Source organism: Talaromyces rugulosus, chromosome II (genome assembly GCF_013368755.1).
Source record: "Talaromyces rugulosus chromosome II, complete sequence".
In the NCBI taxonomy this organism is placed as follows: domain Eukaryota; kingdom Fungi; phylum Ascomycota; class Eurotiomycetes; order Eurotiales; family Trichocomaceae; genus Talaromyces; species Talaromyces rugulosus.
In genome coordinates this window covers 423,095-439,748 of record NC_049562.1, presented here as the reverse complement: position 1 = coordinate 439,748, position 16,654 = coordinate 423,095, and the positions used below count along the sequence as shown (strand labels likewise).

Genomic DNA, 16,654 nt, shown 5'->3' with positions numbered 1-16,654 from the left:
CTGTACTAGTATATATTCAAAATTCTTACTAGCTCGTGGGGCTTCCTCCGCTCCAAATGTCCAGTCTACACAACCAATATGGCTTTCTCACCACCACATACAACGCTTGAGGCGTACATTGATATCCCATTCAACATATGGCTCAGTATAATTCTCATCATCGCCTATGGGTGTGCTATTCGAAACCGTGGGCTGCTTTTGCTCATAGTCCTTGGATGCAGCACGACTATCGTCGCATTTGACAAAACGTCTACTGTTGGCGAAATGACCAAAACCATGTGTTTACTTCCGCTCGGTCTCGGCTCTGTCCTGGCATTCCTCGTTGCGAGTCGATCCTTTCAGACTAGATTTCTATCAGCCTTTACGACCTACGTTAATTTCGCCGTGTATGGCAACATTGGCATGATGGTGGCCACCCCCGCAGACGGCACCCTTCGGGGAATGTGTAGCAAGGTCGCTTGCGCTGCTCTCTTCATTTGGATCGTCCAACAAGGGCGCCGCGCTGGATGGAGGACAATTTTTCTTCACGACGATTTGTTCGTTTTCACTTCTGTCAGCAAATCTTGGATCTTTGCACACGCGATCTACAGATTCGTTCTTTTAACATTGCCGTGCTTTGGATCTGGACGCCGACATCGTCTTCTAGAGGTGTATTCTCTCACTCTGACATTCGCCCTGTCGTCGACTTCAAACCTTCCATTCGAATATTGCTTTGGAATGGCCGATACATTGGTCGTTCCGGCGGTTGCAGGATGGTCGGCGATTGCAACAACATTCAATCTAATCCCACGCGATGCGATGAAAACCCCCAATAACATCGGAACTAGTGCAGATGCATGTCTGGGCGCTATGTCACTGGCTGTTGCTATGTTCGCTTGTTACAAGATAGCTAGCGCGCCGCGTCGAGGGTCGCGAGTGGTAAATAGGTAGCTTCTTTTTGCAGGATTGTCACAACATCCCCAGAGCTCATCTTCTACGCTCCGTGTTTCGTCGTATCATCGTTGCGAAGAAATGAACGTCCCAATTTGTCGAGACCACTACTTTCATCACACCGGTCTCTTGAATTCTCGGCATTGATTGGTGGGACGGACAATATAAATTAGCTGCACTATTACGACCTGATAAGTCGAATTATTTTAAATTAAATTATGCTAAATAAGTAAAGAAGTGGGACAGTTTTGTTGGGGGAGCACTATATTTACCAACTTTATATTGGGATATTTGACTCTTTGTGAGTAATACAAGGGACTTTTCGCTGAATGGAATACTGTGCGACAACCTGTAATAATAATGCAATCTATATAAGCAGGTTTCACCAAGTCCTGATTTTATAATATCCAATTAAGAAGAGCCACGCAGATAGCTGAACGCCTCCTCTAGCCGCGCCCTGCCGCTCCGCCGAATGAATTAGATTGGGACAGGCAATCTCTATCTCACACGATGTCATCTATGTAAGTCCCGTGAACTGAAAAATGTCCAGAACAGACGACTCCTCGTTCTACCTGTACGGCATCGGCGAAAACCCCGCGGCGCTGACGCTAGGAAGCTTGGTATTGGAGCAATACTGGCAACCCCTCATTGCGCGCCACTATACCCATGCCGTACTAAAGTAACTACCACCCACCAAATTTGTGTGAAATACGCGCATATGATTAACATGGATATCAAGAGAAGAAGACTTGGCTGAGAATGCATACTCGAGCACCGTCAAAAACTGCGTGTTTTACGGCCGCACCAGCATTTCCCCGAATGTTGGGCTGAGTGGATTCGACATAATCGATTTGCGACTGGCATGGCGAAAGGACAATGAGAGGGTTATCATGGCCAAATCAGGGCAGAGGATAATCTTGAAAGAGTACCTACCCGCTTCCCCTTTTAGTCTTATAAATTTATTTGCTAGTAATGATGCTAAAAAAAAATAATCCGTAACAGCCCCGAATCATTCCTCCACAACCACGTCCTAACCAACCCACAAGCCCAATCTGTTCTCAAACTATGGCTCTCGTCCGCACGTAGCCAGTACCTAACACAGTTCAAATGGGCACGACGCCCGAAAATCTGGTTTCTGACGGGGCTATACCTTCTCGAAGGCACGCGCGCTGTCGTTCGGAAAGCAACATCATCCAAAATAGAAGTCGGCCTGAGTTCCGCCTTTGTAAGCGCACTCAGTGCTGGAAGCGTTCCCATCGGGGCGTCTATATCTACTGGAAAGGGGGAGGAAGAGTGGCAGCTGCAGATGGAAATGGAAGATGGCCATGTCTGGGCGGCACAGTATCGTCTTCTCGACGCAAAGTATCTATTGGCTAAAAACAGCGGGCTACCGGAAGATGGGGAAGAAAGTCGAGGGAAGATGAAAATGTCGTTGTACAAGGATATTCTAAGTGTCAATACAAGAAGAGGCGCGGCGGAAGACGGTGCAGAGGTCGGGCTGTCTCCGGAAACAGACACGGACAAGGAAGATGAAGCGCAGCAAGAAGAAGAGAAGGCATACGAAGAGTATATGCAGAAACTCGAAGATACTATCCGCATCTTCGAGAAGGCGCCACCACGGGTACTGAACAGCTAGTAGTCTCTTGTCTGTATTCCAATGTTATATACTCTTATTTTAATATCATACATCGATGAGACTTTTAAAATGAATTGAAAAAAAATGAATATATTTGTACAAGTACATTGTTCATTGAAACATAAGGCGTGCATACGCATAAAAACACAAATGAGAATACTAATCAGGCAACTGAATGTCCAAAGTTTTTATATGACCGGTCCAGCCTCAGGTCTTACTGTCGCGATCCACCCTGACTATATACTCGGTGATGGCCGGGTGGAGGTGGCGGTCCACTAGGCTCAGGATGTCGCGAGTAGGATGCGTGATGTTGCAAATGTCCTGCGGACGAAGAGTTGGGTGGATAGAGCATTCCGCCTATTGATGGCGCCGGAGGGGGAGGCGCATGGACGCCCGCGGGAGGTGTAAAAGGTCGTCCGATGCCCAATGATTGAGGAGGTGGGTTACTAAGAGGAGCTGAGCGCGAAGTGCCATGAGGCGGAGGAGGACCACCATGTTGAGATGCTGATGTGTACGATGTCGTAGTTGGCGGACCTCCTGAGAGACCAAGTGACGGTCGACTCGAATGCTGTGGCTGTTGCTGCTGTCCGCTCACCATCGCCTGGACGTGTTGCTGGTATGATTGATGGCCACTGTGAGAATGCCGATGCTGAGGACCTAGCGGGTGGGAAGGAGGCGGTGCCGCTTGAAGATGTGCCATTGATGGACTATAAGGGCCCGGCCCGGAGGACTGACGTGGAGGTGGGATGCTCATGGGAGCAGCGGGAGATTGGGCTGGAGACGGTGCTTGGCGCGAGCTATACGACAAGACGCTCTGGCGAGGCTGGGGAGAGGGAGCATTTTGATGGCGATAGACAGAACTGCTTGAAGGAGGAGGTGCATCGCGGCCAGAGGGAGTGAGGTGCGGCGGTGTAGGCGCGCCTTGATACCCTTGGTATCCACGATGAGACGAACCGGGCGGGTTGCTTTGAGATGGTGTAGGAGGCTGGCTGTTGGATGGCGGCTGGTATCCACTACCGTACTGAGACGCTGGAGCTGGAGTCGGTGTTGGCGTCGCACGCACAACTTCTGTGGGTTGCTGAGACTGGCTTCGAGGATCAAACCTTGCCATCCAGTCGTGGTTTGGTGGTCCACTGGCAGAACTTCCTCCCAAAGATGGAGGAGGATATGAAGGGTAATCGGAATACCGACCGGCCTGTTGGGACTGAGGTGCTTGGCTGGAATAATAGGCTGGTTTCTCTTCATGGCGAAGATGCGATCCTTGCACACCGCCAGACTCTGCCATGCCGTATGCTGACATACGAGGCGATGAGGTCATCTCACTTGCGAATCGCTTACGTGGAGGCGGAGGTTCTTCCGCATCATCATTCAAAATACTCATAATATTCGATCGTTTAGCAGGTACTTGACGAGGAGGCTCTTGGGGAGCAGGTGTCGCACTTGATCGCGTGGGTGGTTCCTTGACTGGGGAGAGAGTACTTGATTGATGGATAGGAGGACCATATTGGTAATGGCTCGGTGGAGGTTGGCTCTGGCCAAAGGAAGAGCGACGTATTGGAGACACGTCCGGCGTATGCTTCGGCATACCTTGGGCGGGAGAGCCTGGCGCTTTGTTTAGACTAGGATGCCGAGAATGTGAACCTGTAATAGCCTGGGCAAACTGACCTGGAGCACCGCCCTGCTGGGCTTGTTGCATATAAAGCGGTGGCGGCGCACCCTGTTGATATTGACCTGGGACATGCATATCCACTCGACTTCTTAAAGTTTGCGGAGGCAAGGGCTCAAGCCGGGCAAAGTCTGGATGCGGGGGACCCTGGGTCGCAGCCACACGCGGAGATGGCTGCAGATCCTGTCCACGCGATGCTGCCAGTGTGCTTGTTCCTGAGTGAGTTCGTGGTTCGCGGCCTTCGGTGAAAAATCCCATCCGGGGCCCTGAAAAGGGACGAGGGGCAGGGGGGCCACCGGATTGTCGAATAGCACGTGAATCGTCGGGCATTGCGGCCAGAGGAGCTGCCGTTGCTTGAGCCAGCGGGGGATACCTACCCATGTTGCGATCGGGAGCAAGGTCTGGCGCTGGCCGCATTTGCACAGGGGGTGGCGACATCGCAGAGGAAACCCTCTTCTGGCTTAGGCGGACATCATCTGGGTGGTCGACATCAGTGTGAGGCGCCAATGGTCGATGGGAGACTGCAGAAGGCGTAGCCTCGTATCGTCTTTTGGGAGTCGGGTTAGGCGTTGGCAGTGGGCCGGTGGGCTCTCCTCGCATCTTCTTTGCTTCAGCGACTTTGACAATCTCTTCGAATTCATGGTTGCCCGAATCGAGTTTACGCTGGTAGTAATTTCGGACCTACGGGGACTATTAGCATGAAACGAGAAAGGAGGAAATAAAGCAAAACAAAAAAAAAATCGTAAAAAACAAAGCCCAAGTGTAGCCCGATGACCTCATGGTGCGGACCACGTCACACAAGCAGGCGGGACGGGCCGTGCCCAACAAACAGCGGGGACAAAACAGCATGACAAGAAAAATCAAACCAGAAGAAAGAGAGCGCTTACCATAACTGGGGTCTTCGTTTTCATGAAGCCAGCGATGCCGTCGTAATCCATGCCAAAGTGGGCCAGAAGCACGGGGAAGTCTCGCACTTCTGGGACTGACCAATAGCTGGTTGGCTGCATCGAACCGTATCCGCCCATCTCTACACTCGGCTTGTGGCTACCACCAACGTCGTGATCTCCACCGGCGGCTTCGAACACGTAGATGGGATCCTTAATGCGATTCCGAGAAGACCTGGCGGGCTTGGGGATGAATTCCTCCGTCGCCTCCCGCTCGTGTTCTTTGATGCGGATCATGCTCTCAGCCGAGTGAATATCCCTCGTTCCAGCTTCCTGTTTCGCAATGAGTGGCACGCCAGGAGGAATCGATGTCGCTGGGGCGAGGGGCTGGTGAGGAGCGATTGTAGCCGGAAATTGCGTCTGTGATAGTTGTGCAGCAGGAGGCTGGTTGCTTGATGATGCCGGAGCTGGCAGCTGTTGCTGCGCCTGAGCACCACCACCTCGCCCTCTTCTTCCTCCGCGCGTACCGGGACCGCCTCCCCTACCACGCTTGCTAGCAGGCTTCTCGCCTTGATCGCTGTCTTTGGCACCGCCGCGACGTGATGTTTCAACTTCTGTGGCGGCGTCGCCACCAAACGTCGGGGCTGCTGCGCGGCGAGGTCGGCCGGTCTCAGTCATCTGCACGGTTTCTTCATCTTCACCATCGGCCTTGAGGTCGGACATCAGGGCATTGGACTTGGGTCGAGTTGTTGATTTCCTGGCTCGTCGCTGTGACCTCCATCTCTTGTTGAGCTTGGCTTTGTATTTGATTTCCTCTTTGGTCAGATAGTAATGCATGATACATTGCGAAAAGGTCCGTCCAGGGAGTTCGTCTGCGATTTTCCCCCATTTCTTAGGGTACGCCATAAAGGCATCAGTAAACAGCTTGTGTTCTTCGGGCGTAAAGTCGTCTTCTGGTGGATAGAAGCCGTAGACTGCAAAAGCATCATTGACCTCAACGCAGTTGTTGGTATCCTTGTAAACACCTGGTTTAACTTCGTACTTGGGGAGCATATTTGGAACCACCGCTTCTCGGTCAAGATCAGGCCGTGCCGTCGCTTCCGTGCGGCGACGGCGCTCTGATTCTTCTTGCGCGGAGATGGCAGAAGCCCGAAGAGCATTTTGAAAGTCCAATTCACTATTGCCTTTGTACCGTCTGCCTTCTCGGCCATCGGGAATCGGAGGAGGAAGCGGTGTGACGGGTGGCGTAGATGCAGCAGGAGAGCTGGACTTGCGTTCACTCTGTTTCTTGTCATCCATGTCCTGAACAGCCATGCGCCAGGGTCGGTAGAATGATGCAAACTCTTCTCGGAGCTGTTTGTTGTTTTGTGATGTTTCCTGGCGCTGCTTGGAAAGTGCGTTGCGGGTGGTTTCTTTTAGACGCTCGTGTATTTGGGAGTTCTCCTGATAGACATCAAGTTCTGATAAAGGAGTAAGAGGTCCAGAGTTAAGGAATGGCAAGCTCTCCACCGTGATTAGCTCTTTGTTGACTGATTCCGGGGGCGCAACGGTAACTTCCGCAGCGGGTGCTGTTACACTCTCCTTTTCGTCAATCTCCATCTCGGTTTTGTAGGTCTCGGCAGGAAGAACTTTCTTGGATTGTTCCACATTGGTCTCTACAGCCGATGGCTCAGGCTCCTCAGGAGCGCTGCCATCTGCTATCATGCCCAACAATTGAACTTTCATCAGCAAATCGACGATAACTGGATCTTGTAATGTTGGTGGCGGAAGTTCAGCCTTCAAAGCTCGTATACTCCTTTCAAACAAGGCCTTTCGTTCTTGGACATAATCTTCCGTAAAGACTTCATTCTCATCTTCTTCGTCGCTCGACCGCGTAAAATCGGGTATGGGTACCAGTCCTTGCTCTTTCCCTGGTGTTGCCTTTTCTTTTTCCTTCTTATCAACAATGTCTTCCTCCTCCTGCGGTTTCTCTGGCTTTTTCTCATCTTCGTCTTTAGTTGAAGTTGCACGTGGCATAGCGTCCAGAAACATCGGTTCATCGACGTTGGCATTCTCTGGTTTTTCGGAAATAGCTTTCTCTGACCTCTCGTCTAGATCACGATGATCAATATCACCACGTTTATCGCCCACTGGAGGCTGATAATCAGACGGGTCGCGATCGTCGTACTCTCGGCGAGGGCCTAGGCCACCACCACCACCACCGGTACTGGGGGGACCACGAGGATAGCCAGGACGGACCCATTGTTTGCTTTTGGCATGGCCGCCGCGAGCTGGCCACGGTCCAGATGGCCGCACGCCAGCGCGAGGCCCAGTGGGAACACTAGAGAATGACATTCGTGGTGAAGTCTGAGGAGATCCTCCACGGCCGCTAGGTGACAATTGAGCCCGCGCGAGGATTGGTGAAGTCGAAGCCGGTCCTTGCGGCGGCGAGGTGCTCATAAAAGAGTCATTTGGCGGTCTAGATTCCAATGCGCTCTCCCGTTTCAAAAGTGCCGCTGGAGCGGTAGGAGGAGAAAGCTCGGCGAGAGACTTGTTAGGAGATGCGGCAGGCCCCGTTGGGGGTGCCTTTGTAGTAGCAACACGCGGCGGTATATCTTGTCGCCAGGGCTCAGACATGCTCTCTCTGCGAGGACGAGGTTCTTGGTGTGGTACATTGTTTTCGTTGCGTAAAGCCTTGGGTTCTGTGGGGGCTTCTTTCGGGACTTCCTTGGAACTATTGACAGAAGCAGCAGAAGACGAAGCAGGTCTGTCGGCCTTGGGTGCTGTAGGTTGTGTCGTTTGAGGAATAGTAGATGGTTGAGGAGGTTTATCTGTTGATACGACAGTCGGTGGCAGCGTCACAGATCCAAAAGCGGGAACTTGAGGTGCAGACGGTGGTGGAGATCCCTTGGGCAAAACGGGATCCCTGAGAGCTTCAGTGCGTGCGGGCGTAATATCAGCTCTGTCAGAATCGCGGCGAAAATCTCTCGCGGGGGCGGTAGGGATCTTCCGAAATTGATCTGGGCCCGGTTGGTCAAGATTTTTTGGCGGCTCGCCTCGAGAGGTGCTGGATGAAGCTGACGGTGGAATCGATGAGCTTCTCGGACCGCTAGGAATGCGAATATCTGGTCGTGATACAGGTCCACCATCCTTCTTCCACGCATCAGCTGGACGGTCACGTTCGTCACGCTCAACTCTTCTGTCGTCGTCTCGTCGGTCGAATCGATCTGTTCGTCGGTCGAAATCTCTGTCACGGACATCGCGCGGATGATCGCGATCTCGGTCCCTAAAATCTCTATCCCGGTCTCGGTCACGATCGCGATCCCACCAGCCATCGCGCGATCGACTGCGGCGGCGAAAGGGATCTCTGTCGTCGACAAAGTGTCCGCGACCTCGGCCGCGGCCTCCTCCTCCACCCTCCCAATCGCCTCGACCACGGCCACGGCCAGGGCCGCCTCGATGCGGCGGAGGACCGATGCCCACTGGCGGGCCATCATTGGGATTTGACGATGTCGAGACAAGACTGTCTCGCGAGTTGCGGCGCATTCTCACAATATCGGAACCGCTGTCACGCGAATCACGGAAATCGCGCGCATCTCTCGGCGGCGGCGGCGAACGTGAGCGTCGAAACGCCGGGCGACCATCACGGGCGTCAAAGTCTCGATCTATGCGGTCTCTGCGCACCCAGTCGCGGTCGCGGTCATCGCGGCGAAACGGGGGACCATCTCGAAAATCACGACCACCAGGTCGTTCGCGGTCGCGATCTCGGTCTCGGTCGCGAAACTCGCCACCGCGCGAAGGAGGATAACCGCCGCCTCGACCCCGGCCGCCTCCTCCACTATAGCCGCCGCGAGAGGAGTCGATCAATGCTTTGGGGCCGCGGGGAGGTTCTCGACCTAGAGGAGCTGTATTAGGGTCATCTCGCCCTCCAGCAGGCGGCGGCGACACTGGGCGTCTATCGGCATAGCGCTGGGGAGAACGGTCGCCGCGGGATGAAAATCCGGAGGAAGGGGGAAAGCGCGACGACATCCCCGGCGCATCCTAAGTGTAGGGAGAATCAATCAGCACGCGTGTGGCCACAGAAGGGGGACGGCCCCGAATTGAATGAAGATTAGAACAACAGGAGTCCCAATGGCCGTGTTTGGTGAGAGCTGAAAGTGGGTGAAGGAGGTGAAGAGATGAAGAGGTGAGGCGTTACCAGCAGGAAGGAAGGAAGGAATTAAGCAATGGCGGCAATCGATTGGCTTGCAACGCCCGAGTCCAGGTGAACGTCACGGGACCGCGCAGCCACGTGACATTTAAATGCTGGCCAATGGCGCGTTAGCAGAGACTCGCCCAAAGGGGAAAGGTGTGGATCCGGACTCACGGGGCTTTTTTGGGAGTTTGTCTTAGCGCCAAAGACTGGCTTGAAACTTGAGACCGCCGTTGGGCGCGTCTAGAATCGCCGTGGCCGTCGCAGTGTGCCGGCACGAGGACGGCGAGCTGGGCGGAATGATGTTATCGCGACTGATTCCTCGGGGGAGGATTTCCGAGTGCCCGAGGTGGTGTTTTTCCTTCTGTTTTGATGGATGCTGCAGGTTGGCTGGCTGTCAGATCCTTTTCGAGGCTGATGAGCCGAGTCTGCGGATAGAGACAAGTGGCAGCCTTAACCAGCCGGAAGCAGCAATAACAACACCCAGCGACAGATATTATCGGTAATAATCACACGGAGATTAACCGACACAGGCGGAATAGATCAAGGTTTGTGCAACGCCTAGATTGAGATGCGCACCACAGTCCAATAGTCGAACCGCAAGAATATTCCGAGGCGACAGCGGACCAGAGAGAGAAGCAAAGGAGTTTCAATAAAAACAGGGACAAAAAGGAGAAATGAAATATAACACAGAAATAATAAAATACGGTAAACAGTGTTCCTGTCCGGGCAGGTCAGGGTCGACACACGTGTGTTTGTTGCAAGGGCGAAGTCTGCGAGAAGGGATTAAAGGAAGGAGAAAAAAGGACTGGAGACACTGGAGACACTGGAGACTTGGAGACTGGAGACTGCGACTAGGGACATGGTTTGATCAACGCGACGGGCTTGGCTGGGGGGTGCTACCACTAGCCCGGCTAATTGCCTACTACCTAATAATAATACTACTACCAATTAACTTTGATCCCATGAACCAGGAGAATTTGGTGCTACGTAGTGAAGCACGTGAGAAACAGGAGGAGGGCCAGCACATGCTGCTAATGCGAGGCTACTGGTGGTCTTGCTGAGCTATTATTCTGTATTGTGTGTGCGACGGGGTGACGAACCACTGCGCAGCAAACGCCCAAAATCGTCAGCGGCATTTCAGCCCCAGCCAAATTGGGTCAAATCCCTGCCCGGTGGGTCCGCCACTGTTAACTGTTTCGAGGGTGATAGGCCCCGATGGGGAAATGGGCGGGGGCTTGTGAATGCAGGCTAGCCAATCGCAAAGACTGGGTGCTCCGTGCGCCCGCCGAGACAGGCAGGAAAAGCAAATGCACAAAAAGCAAAACCACGATCTGAGGGCCGCTTCTGATTGGCTGCCCATTTCAAGGAGGGCCGTGCACTGCCTTTTTAGGCTGCCACCGCGTGCCTCTTTCCGCTCTAGTCCCGATCCAGCTAGTGCGCCGCTCAGATGCGGTGTTCGGCTGGAAATGGGTCTTTTTACAGTAAGTATATGTATCCAATTTGTTTGTATGCAGGCATGCTTGGTTACATATAGATTCTCTAAAATATTAGTTCAACTCTGGTGATACTATGGCAATGTTATGGCTATCAACCAATGAACTCAATACCTATATGTATATCAAATATATATATATATATATATATATATATAACTATCTCCCAAACTGCTCGTCATACGACTGTCGCGTATTGCCATCAAAGTCAACCCCAGCAAAAGCACGCCGCCCCTCATCCTTAACAAATGTGACCAACCACTTGGACTGTCCAGATTCCTGCGCCAGTTTCCAGTACAGATCGGCATGTGCCTCACCATCAACTTGCAACCCAACCGGTCGTCCATCCGGAAACCGCTGATCGGCATAGTAAAATCTAAAAAGTTAGCCACCCCCCAATACCGACTTCATTTGTGAGGTAAATCACCTGTAACCGTCTTTGCCATATGCATTCGCAGCATACTCGATGAGCATAGCAGCTGCTACTTTCCCAACAGCGAACGGTAGAACCCCCGGAATGGCTATCTGGTTTAGCGCATTGCCAGTATATATGAAAACTGATTGTGTTTGACTCGGAAGGCGTTTGAATGCTTTGAGCGCTTCCTGTGCGGCAACATAGGCACTGTCAAAACCGACCGTGCGACTATTCTTGATATCTTCAAGAGACGCAGCCAGAGGATCGTTCGGCGAAGTTGTGAGACGATTCGCCCCTAGTATCGTCAGTGCTTGTTCTCATAACCACGATAGTGAAATGTACCATTAAAAACAACCACATTCGGCAGACCAAGCGCTCTTTCCACTTTTTCATATATCACAGACACAACGCTTGGGTCCGATAAATCTGCCTTGATGTTGAAGTACCCTTCCGGTGAGAAACCCCCATCTTCCGCACTTCGTGAAGCAAGGGCGACCTTGTAGCCATTGCTCGCAAATTTGCTTGCGGCGGACTTGCCAATGCCTGGCCCAGCCCCAATAATGAGGATCACACCGGTCGAAGACATGAATTATTAATTATTGCGGAACTAAAGTGAAGCAAGCAATTATATTGGGAATAAGAGAAACATTATACACGACAGGAATTTATGGTTTTAATTCCTGGACTGATTTGTGAGCTATATACACTACGCAGAGAATTGACAAATCAGTCAAAATGCTTACGCGATAACAGGTTCCGCGGAAGATGAGAAAATGCCTACTTATATGCCCCCCCGCTTGTAGATTAATTAATAAAATAACATTACTGTAAATGTCAAATAACCTAACTTGGTCATCTGCTCAAGTAATTGCTAGTCTAAACGTTCAACATACAATCCAGTCTTTATGCGAAAAACGGACAAAAATAGTCATCATCATAAAAAAACTCCCCCTCGGCGTCTTGTCCTGCGACTGTCCTGCGCTGCTGCGCCTTTTGGGTATTCAAATCAAAAGAAATTCTAAACATCAAACAAAACATCTATCCGAAACCAGTCGTCAATGAAGATCTACATTCTGTATATCTTAACCACCCGAATAACGTTCTTGCGGCAAATCGGGCAAATTTCAACTTCGCGTGCACAAGTCACACAAGCACACACATGCCCGCAGTCGTAAAACAGTGCGTCCTGTTCCTCGCCGTAGCAGATCTGGCAAAGATCCATCTCTTCGTCCGCCACCTCCCAATAGCTGATGCCCTTACCATGGCGCTTGCCGTCTTTGTAGCCACCGACATATTTATTGCCAGTCTTGCGTTCAATAAATGTTCCCTGTCCGTGACGCTGGCCTTCCATCCAGTCACCCTCATAGCTGTCGCCGGATGGATACTCCATCTTGCCCTGGCCGTGACGCTCCCCAAAGACGAATTCTCCGGAATATGTCGTGCCATTGTCAGAGATGTGCGTGCCTTTACCGTGATAATAGCCCTTATTGAACTCGCCGCTATAGTAATCTCCGTTAAACGTGGCATCAACTGTCTTCGTACCAGTAAACGCCCGCGTTGGATGGTTGCGGCTGGACGCCCATATATATTGAACCAGATGCTCGGGATTCGTAAAGAGCCCCGCGGCACCAAACTTGGATCGCCTGCACTCAATTAGAACACATACCACAATTTTCAAAAATAATAAAAATTAAAACTTACTGGTCTTTGTTGATCTTGTCGCCAACAATGAAACAGTGTCCATCGCCGTGGGAGGGTGAAAATGTCTGGCCGGGCGACAACGCAGTGATGGAAGTGCCGTCAAACCGAGACCACATCAAAAAGTCTTTGCTCTCTTCCCACCCAAGGTGCTTGCGAATGTCAGACTTGATGTTCACGTCTAGAGCCGAGAAGAATGCACCAGCAGGTCGGAGCAGCTGCTTGTCCATATCAAATATCTGGATAAAGTAGTACATGTGGGGAGCCGGCTTAACTACATCAGGCGCTGTCTCCACAGAAGAAGAGGACTCAGCAGAGCTATCAGTGGCATCCTGAGAGCTGGAGTCCTGAGTGTCAGACACCGGCGAGTCTTCCATGACTGTATCTTGAGCTGCTGGCTGGCTTTCACTAGGAGCCGGTACTTGCTCATCAGCCGCAGAAGACGTGTTGGGCTCCGTGTCCATCTGATCGACATCCTCAGCTATTGCAGCAGCGATGGCAGCATCGTTAGCCTCATCTTCAGTCATAGTCACATCGACATTTGATGGAGTCTCAGTACGGTCCTCTGTTTGTGGTTGGGCTTCCGGGGACACCGTATTAGTTGCACCTGTCTGGGCTTGCGTGCCGCTCACCCCGGTCGTTCCAGATCCTTCTGCTGTCGCCCTCTCCTCGTCTAACTCTTGAGTATCACGAACTTCGACCGTGCTTTCAGGCTTGTCCTCAACCTTATTATCATCAACGGCCTTGGGCACAATCGTTGGGTCTGGAATGCCGAAAGACTTGGCTTCTTCTTCCGACAGCACATGGGTCCAAAAGCGGACCACTTCCGTCTCAGTTGACGACAGAGACTCGGTGAGATCTTCCTTTCGATCAAACAGTAGAGTGGCATAAGACATTTTGTTTGTGTGTCCAATCTTCCATAACCGTACGCGGTCGGTGCTAATCTGCTCAGATTCACTCGACTTTGCGAATGCGATCTTCTTGCGAAGTTCTGTAAGTTCAGTACTCTTGGGCAGAGTCAAGTACATCGCATTTTTTTCACGTTTAGCCTGAGACATCAAGTCGAAAGTGTCAAAGAGGCTTCCTAAGCTCTCACCCATGGTCGGCAAGCCATAAACCTCGACCTGAACAGTAGACTCTGGCTTGGCTACCTTGTCAGAATCTTCTTCAAACGTTGGATAGCACCCAGTCTCGAAGTAAGTGCGAAGAGGATCTGCGATATCCCACTTCTCCAATGGACCAGGAAGATACTCGCCAACTACATCGTGACGTACGTACAAAGCAGCAACAGCAAAGTCGTGGCCAGTCTTGTCATTGGCTTCTTTAAGCTTGTTCTTGTCGAGACCAACGTGTGCCTCTAGTGCGGCCTTGCGGGTCAAGCATTCGACACGGTTGTGGCTGCCATCATCAATAGCCAACCACCGCGAGTTCGGACCTCCGGGACGTAGGATGCTAAAAAACTTGCCAGAGGTCCGACGGCCACGGTGAATAATGAACCCATACAGATCATAGTCACTGCATGGGCTGTTGGTAGTATATTGACTGAGATCGAGGGTTTCATCTAGATCGACACGATTGTAGAGGAGTTTCCATTGGCGAGAAGAGTGGTCGAAACGTTGACGATTGAAATCGATGTGAAGAACCGGTGGAAGAGACCATTTTCCAGATTGGTCTTCGAAATAACGAGTAACAGCACCTTGGACATTGTTATCTTTGTCAACTGGAATACGGATGCTGGTAATAAGCTGCGAAGAAAGAGTGCGGTCAATCTTGGATCCCGATGCATCGTTAGCTGGCACGGGTGGGCTATCAAAAAGCCGGGCCAACTCCTCGGCAGCACCGGTGCCTTCAAGCTCCAGTTCAAGAGTGCGGCGCATTCTCTCCCAGAATTCTACCACATCGCTCGAGAATTCATGTAGGTTGCGCAAGGTCGACGTAACTTTGTCGGTGTCAACGCATTGAACCGAGTCAGTTTTACTGCCCAGACGCCAGAGGAACTCTTGCAACGCCTCACAGAACGGACGTGGCTTAACATTGGAATTTCGCCGATACTCATGCACGTCGATATTTTGGATAATCTTTCGGAAAGGGGCAAGGTGGACCCAGGCAGCCAGACCGGCAACCTCGGCGCTGTGATTTAGAACAGTATCACCCATGGGACGATAGCCAGTCAAGGTCAGACTATCCCAGACAGGCTCGGAATCGCTTGTGTGCCACCACAGAGACTGGGTCGGGTCGTCAAAGACGCGAATGTAAGCGTCGAAAGACAAGGTGTCGTCGCGGAGCAGTGCCTGGCGCTGGCCCTTTTGACGGAGATGGATTTCATCCCAGGGGCCGTGGAAACTGGTCCAACCCCAGTCCAAATTATGAGGATTAAATTGGTGACACGAGGATTGCATCCAGCCGGTGCGGGGCTCTTTGGGGTTGTACAGGATCACACCGATCTGAGCGGGAATTCGCCATGCTGGCTTGCTGCCGTCCGACGACTCTGGTGCATCGGGCTGTGCTCCAGCGTAGCTGTAGCACTTTTTGTAATTTTCAAACCAGTCCTTTGTGTTGGCGAGGGCTGGAACCTGAATGTGCATCTGTGGCTGGGTGTCTTTGAGATCGTCGGAAGCAGCACCGGTGCGAACGGTAAACTCGGTTTCTAGCATCTTCTCGTCGGGCTCTGGCATTTCTTTGGAGCACTCGATGTAGATACTGAGAAAGTTGACGCCATTACCTCGAGGAAAAAATTTGAGTTTCCACCAGTAACCACCAATGTATGCAGCCGGCGAGCTGATAATCTTTGCCCGATTGGGATTTTCCTTGGTTCCTCGCACACCCTTGATCTTCCAAGTGAGGCGAGCCTTGTGAGCGGGACGATATTCTGGGTCTTCGACTTCACTGTAAAAGGATTTCTCCCAGTAGTCGTCTGCAGAGATCAGTATTATTAGCCTGGCACTGGCTAGTTTGTAAATGTTGGGCGGGATAAATCTTACATTCCATAGCACTGTAATCACCGCGACCTGCTTCAATCTCCTTCAGCTCCTCTTCATCTGGAGATGAGGTATCCTCCACGATATCTGCCCAAGTAGCGGGCTCTTCTTCTTCAGGAGGGGGAGAAGGTGGTTCCTCGGTCGATTCTGGGGCTGGAGCAGGCGGGGCATCTTGTGTTTCGGTTGCCTCTGATTCCTCAGTCTGCTCGGATGCCTGGGTTTCCCCAGGAGCAGTAGAAACCTCGGGAGTAGCATCTGTATCCTGAGGAGTGGTTTCGGGAGCAGTCTCAGTCTCAGCCTCCGCTTCGGGTGCGGTAGGGATCGGGGTTTCTGGCTGCGACTGATTGGCAGACGGCAGGGGGTCGTCGGCGGTGTCCATGTCTGCTGCGAGAGCGTTCTCGTTGTCAGGTGGTCGCTCTGGGGTGTTGGACTCTGTGATATCTGCTTGCGCGGGCGGAGTAACGGGGTCGGTTGGAGGGCCTGATGAGGTGGCAGCGTTGACGATATCCATGGTGGATGAATGGAGAGGAATGACAGAAAATTGCAAACAGAGAGAGCTGGATAATATGATATGATGTTCTTATCCCTTGCTCTCCGCTCTCCGTGCTCTGAGGCAACTGGCGAGAAACAGACAACGGACGACAGGCAACAGACAAGAGCAAATGGCGAAGCAAGTAGCAAGCACGGAAAAGGCAACGAGAAAGACAGTCTGTTCCCAGCGCCGATAAGCAGAGCAGTCACCCCAGGATGGTTGTGGAGATAGAGATAGAAATAAAGCGA

At 51.9% G+C, this 16,654-nt stretch overlaps 3 protein-coding genes across 3 annotated transcripts; 2 read left to right on the top strand and 1 right to left on the bottom strand.

Annotated features, from left to right (window-relative positions):
• Positions 1 to 78: 78 nt before the first annotated feature.
• Positions 79 to 930, top strand: TRUGW13939_02600 (uncharacterized protein; the record flags this gene model as incomplete). The annotated part of the gene is made up of 1 exon (XM_035485792.1): positions 79 to 930. One exon carries the CDS (start codon positions 79 to 81, stop codon positions 928 to 930), a length of 852 nt encoding a protein of 283 aa, XP_035341685.1.
• Positions 931 to 1,472: 542 nt separating this feature from the next.
• Positions 1,473 to 2,566, top strand: TRUGW13939_02599 (uncharacterized protein; the record flags this gene model as incomplete). The annotated part of the gene is made up of 3 exons (XM_035485791.1): positions 1,473 to 1,609; positions 1,670 to 1,855; positions 1,933 to 2,566. 3 exons carry the CDS (start codon positions 1,473 to 1,475, stop codon positions 2,564 to 2,566), a joined length of 957 nt encoding a protein of 318 aa, XP_035341684.1.
• A 214-nt stretch (positions 2,567 to 2,780) lies between these two features.
• TRUGW13939_02598 (uncharacterized protein) lies at positions 2,781 to 16,385 on the bottom strand (the record flags this gene model as incomplete). The annotated part of the gene is made up of 11 exons (XM_035485790.1): positions 2,781 to 4,913; positions 5,120 to 9,136; positions 9,817 to 9,848; positions 10,689 to 10,762; positions 10,968 to 11,159; positions 11,211 to 11,493; positions 11,541 to 11,741; positions 12,119 to 12,188; positions 12,358 to 12,841; positions 12,900 to 15,810; positions 15,878 to 16,385. The coding sequence occupies 11 exons, from the start codon at positions 16,383 to 16,385 to the stop codon at positions 2,781 to 2,783; spliced, it is 10,905 nt and encodes a 3,634-aa protein (XP_035341683.1).
• Between the last annotated feature and the right edge of the window lie 269 nt (positions 16,386 to 16,654).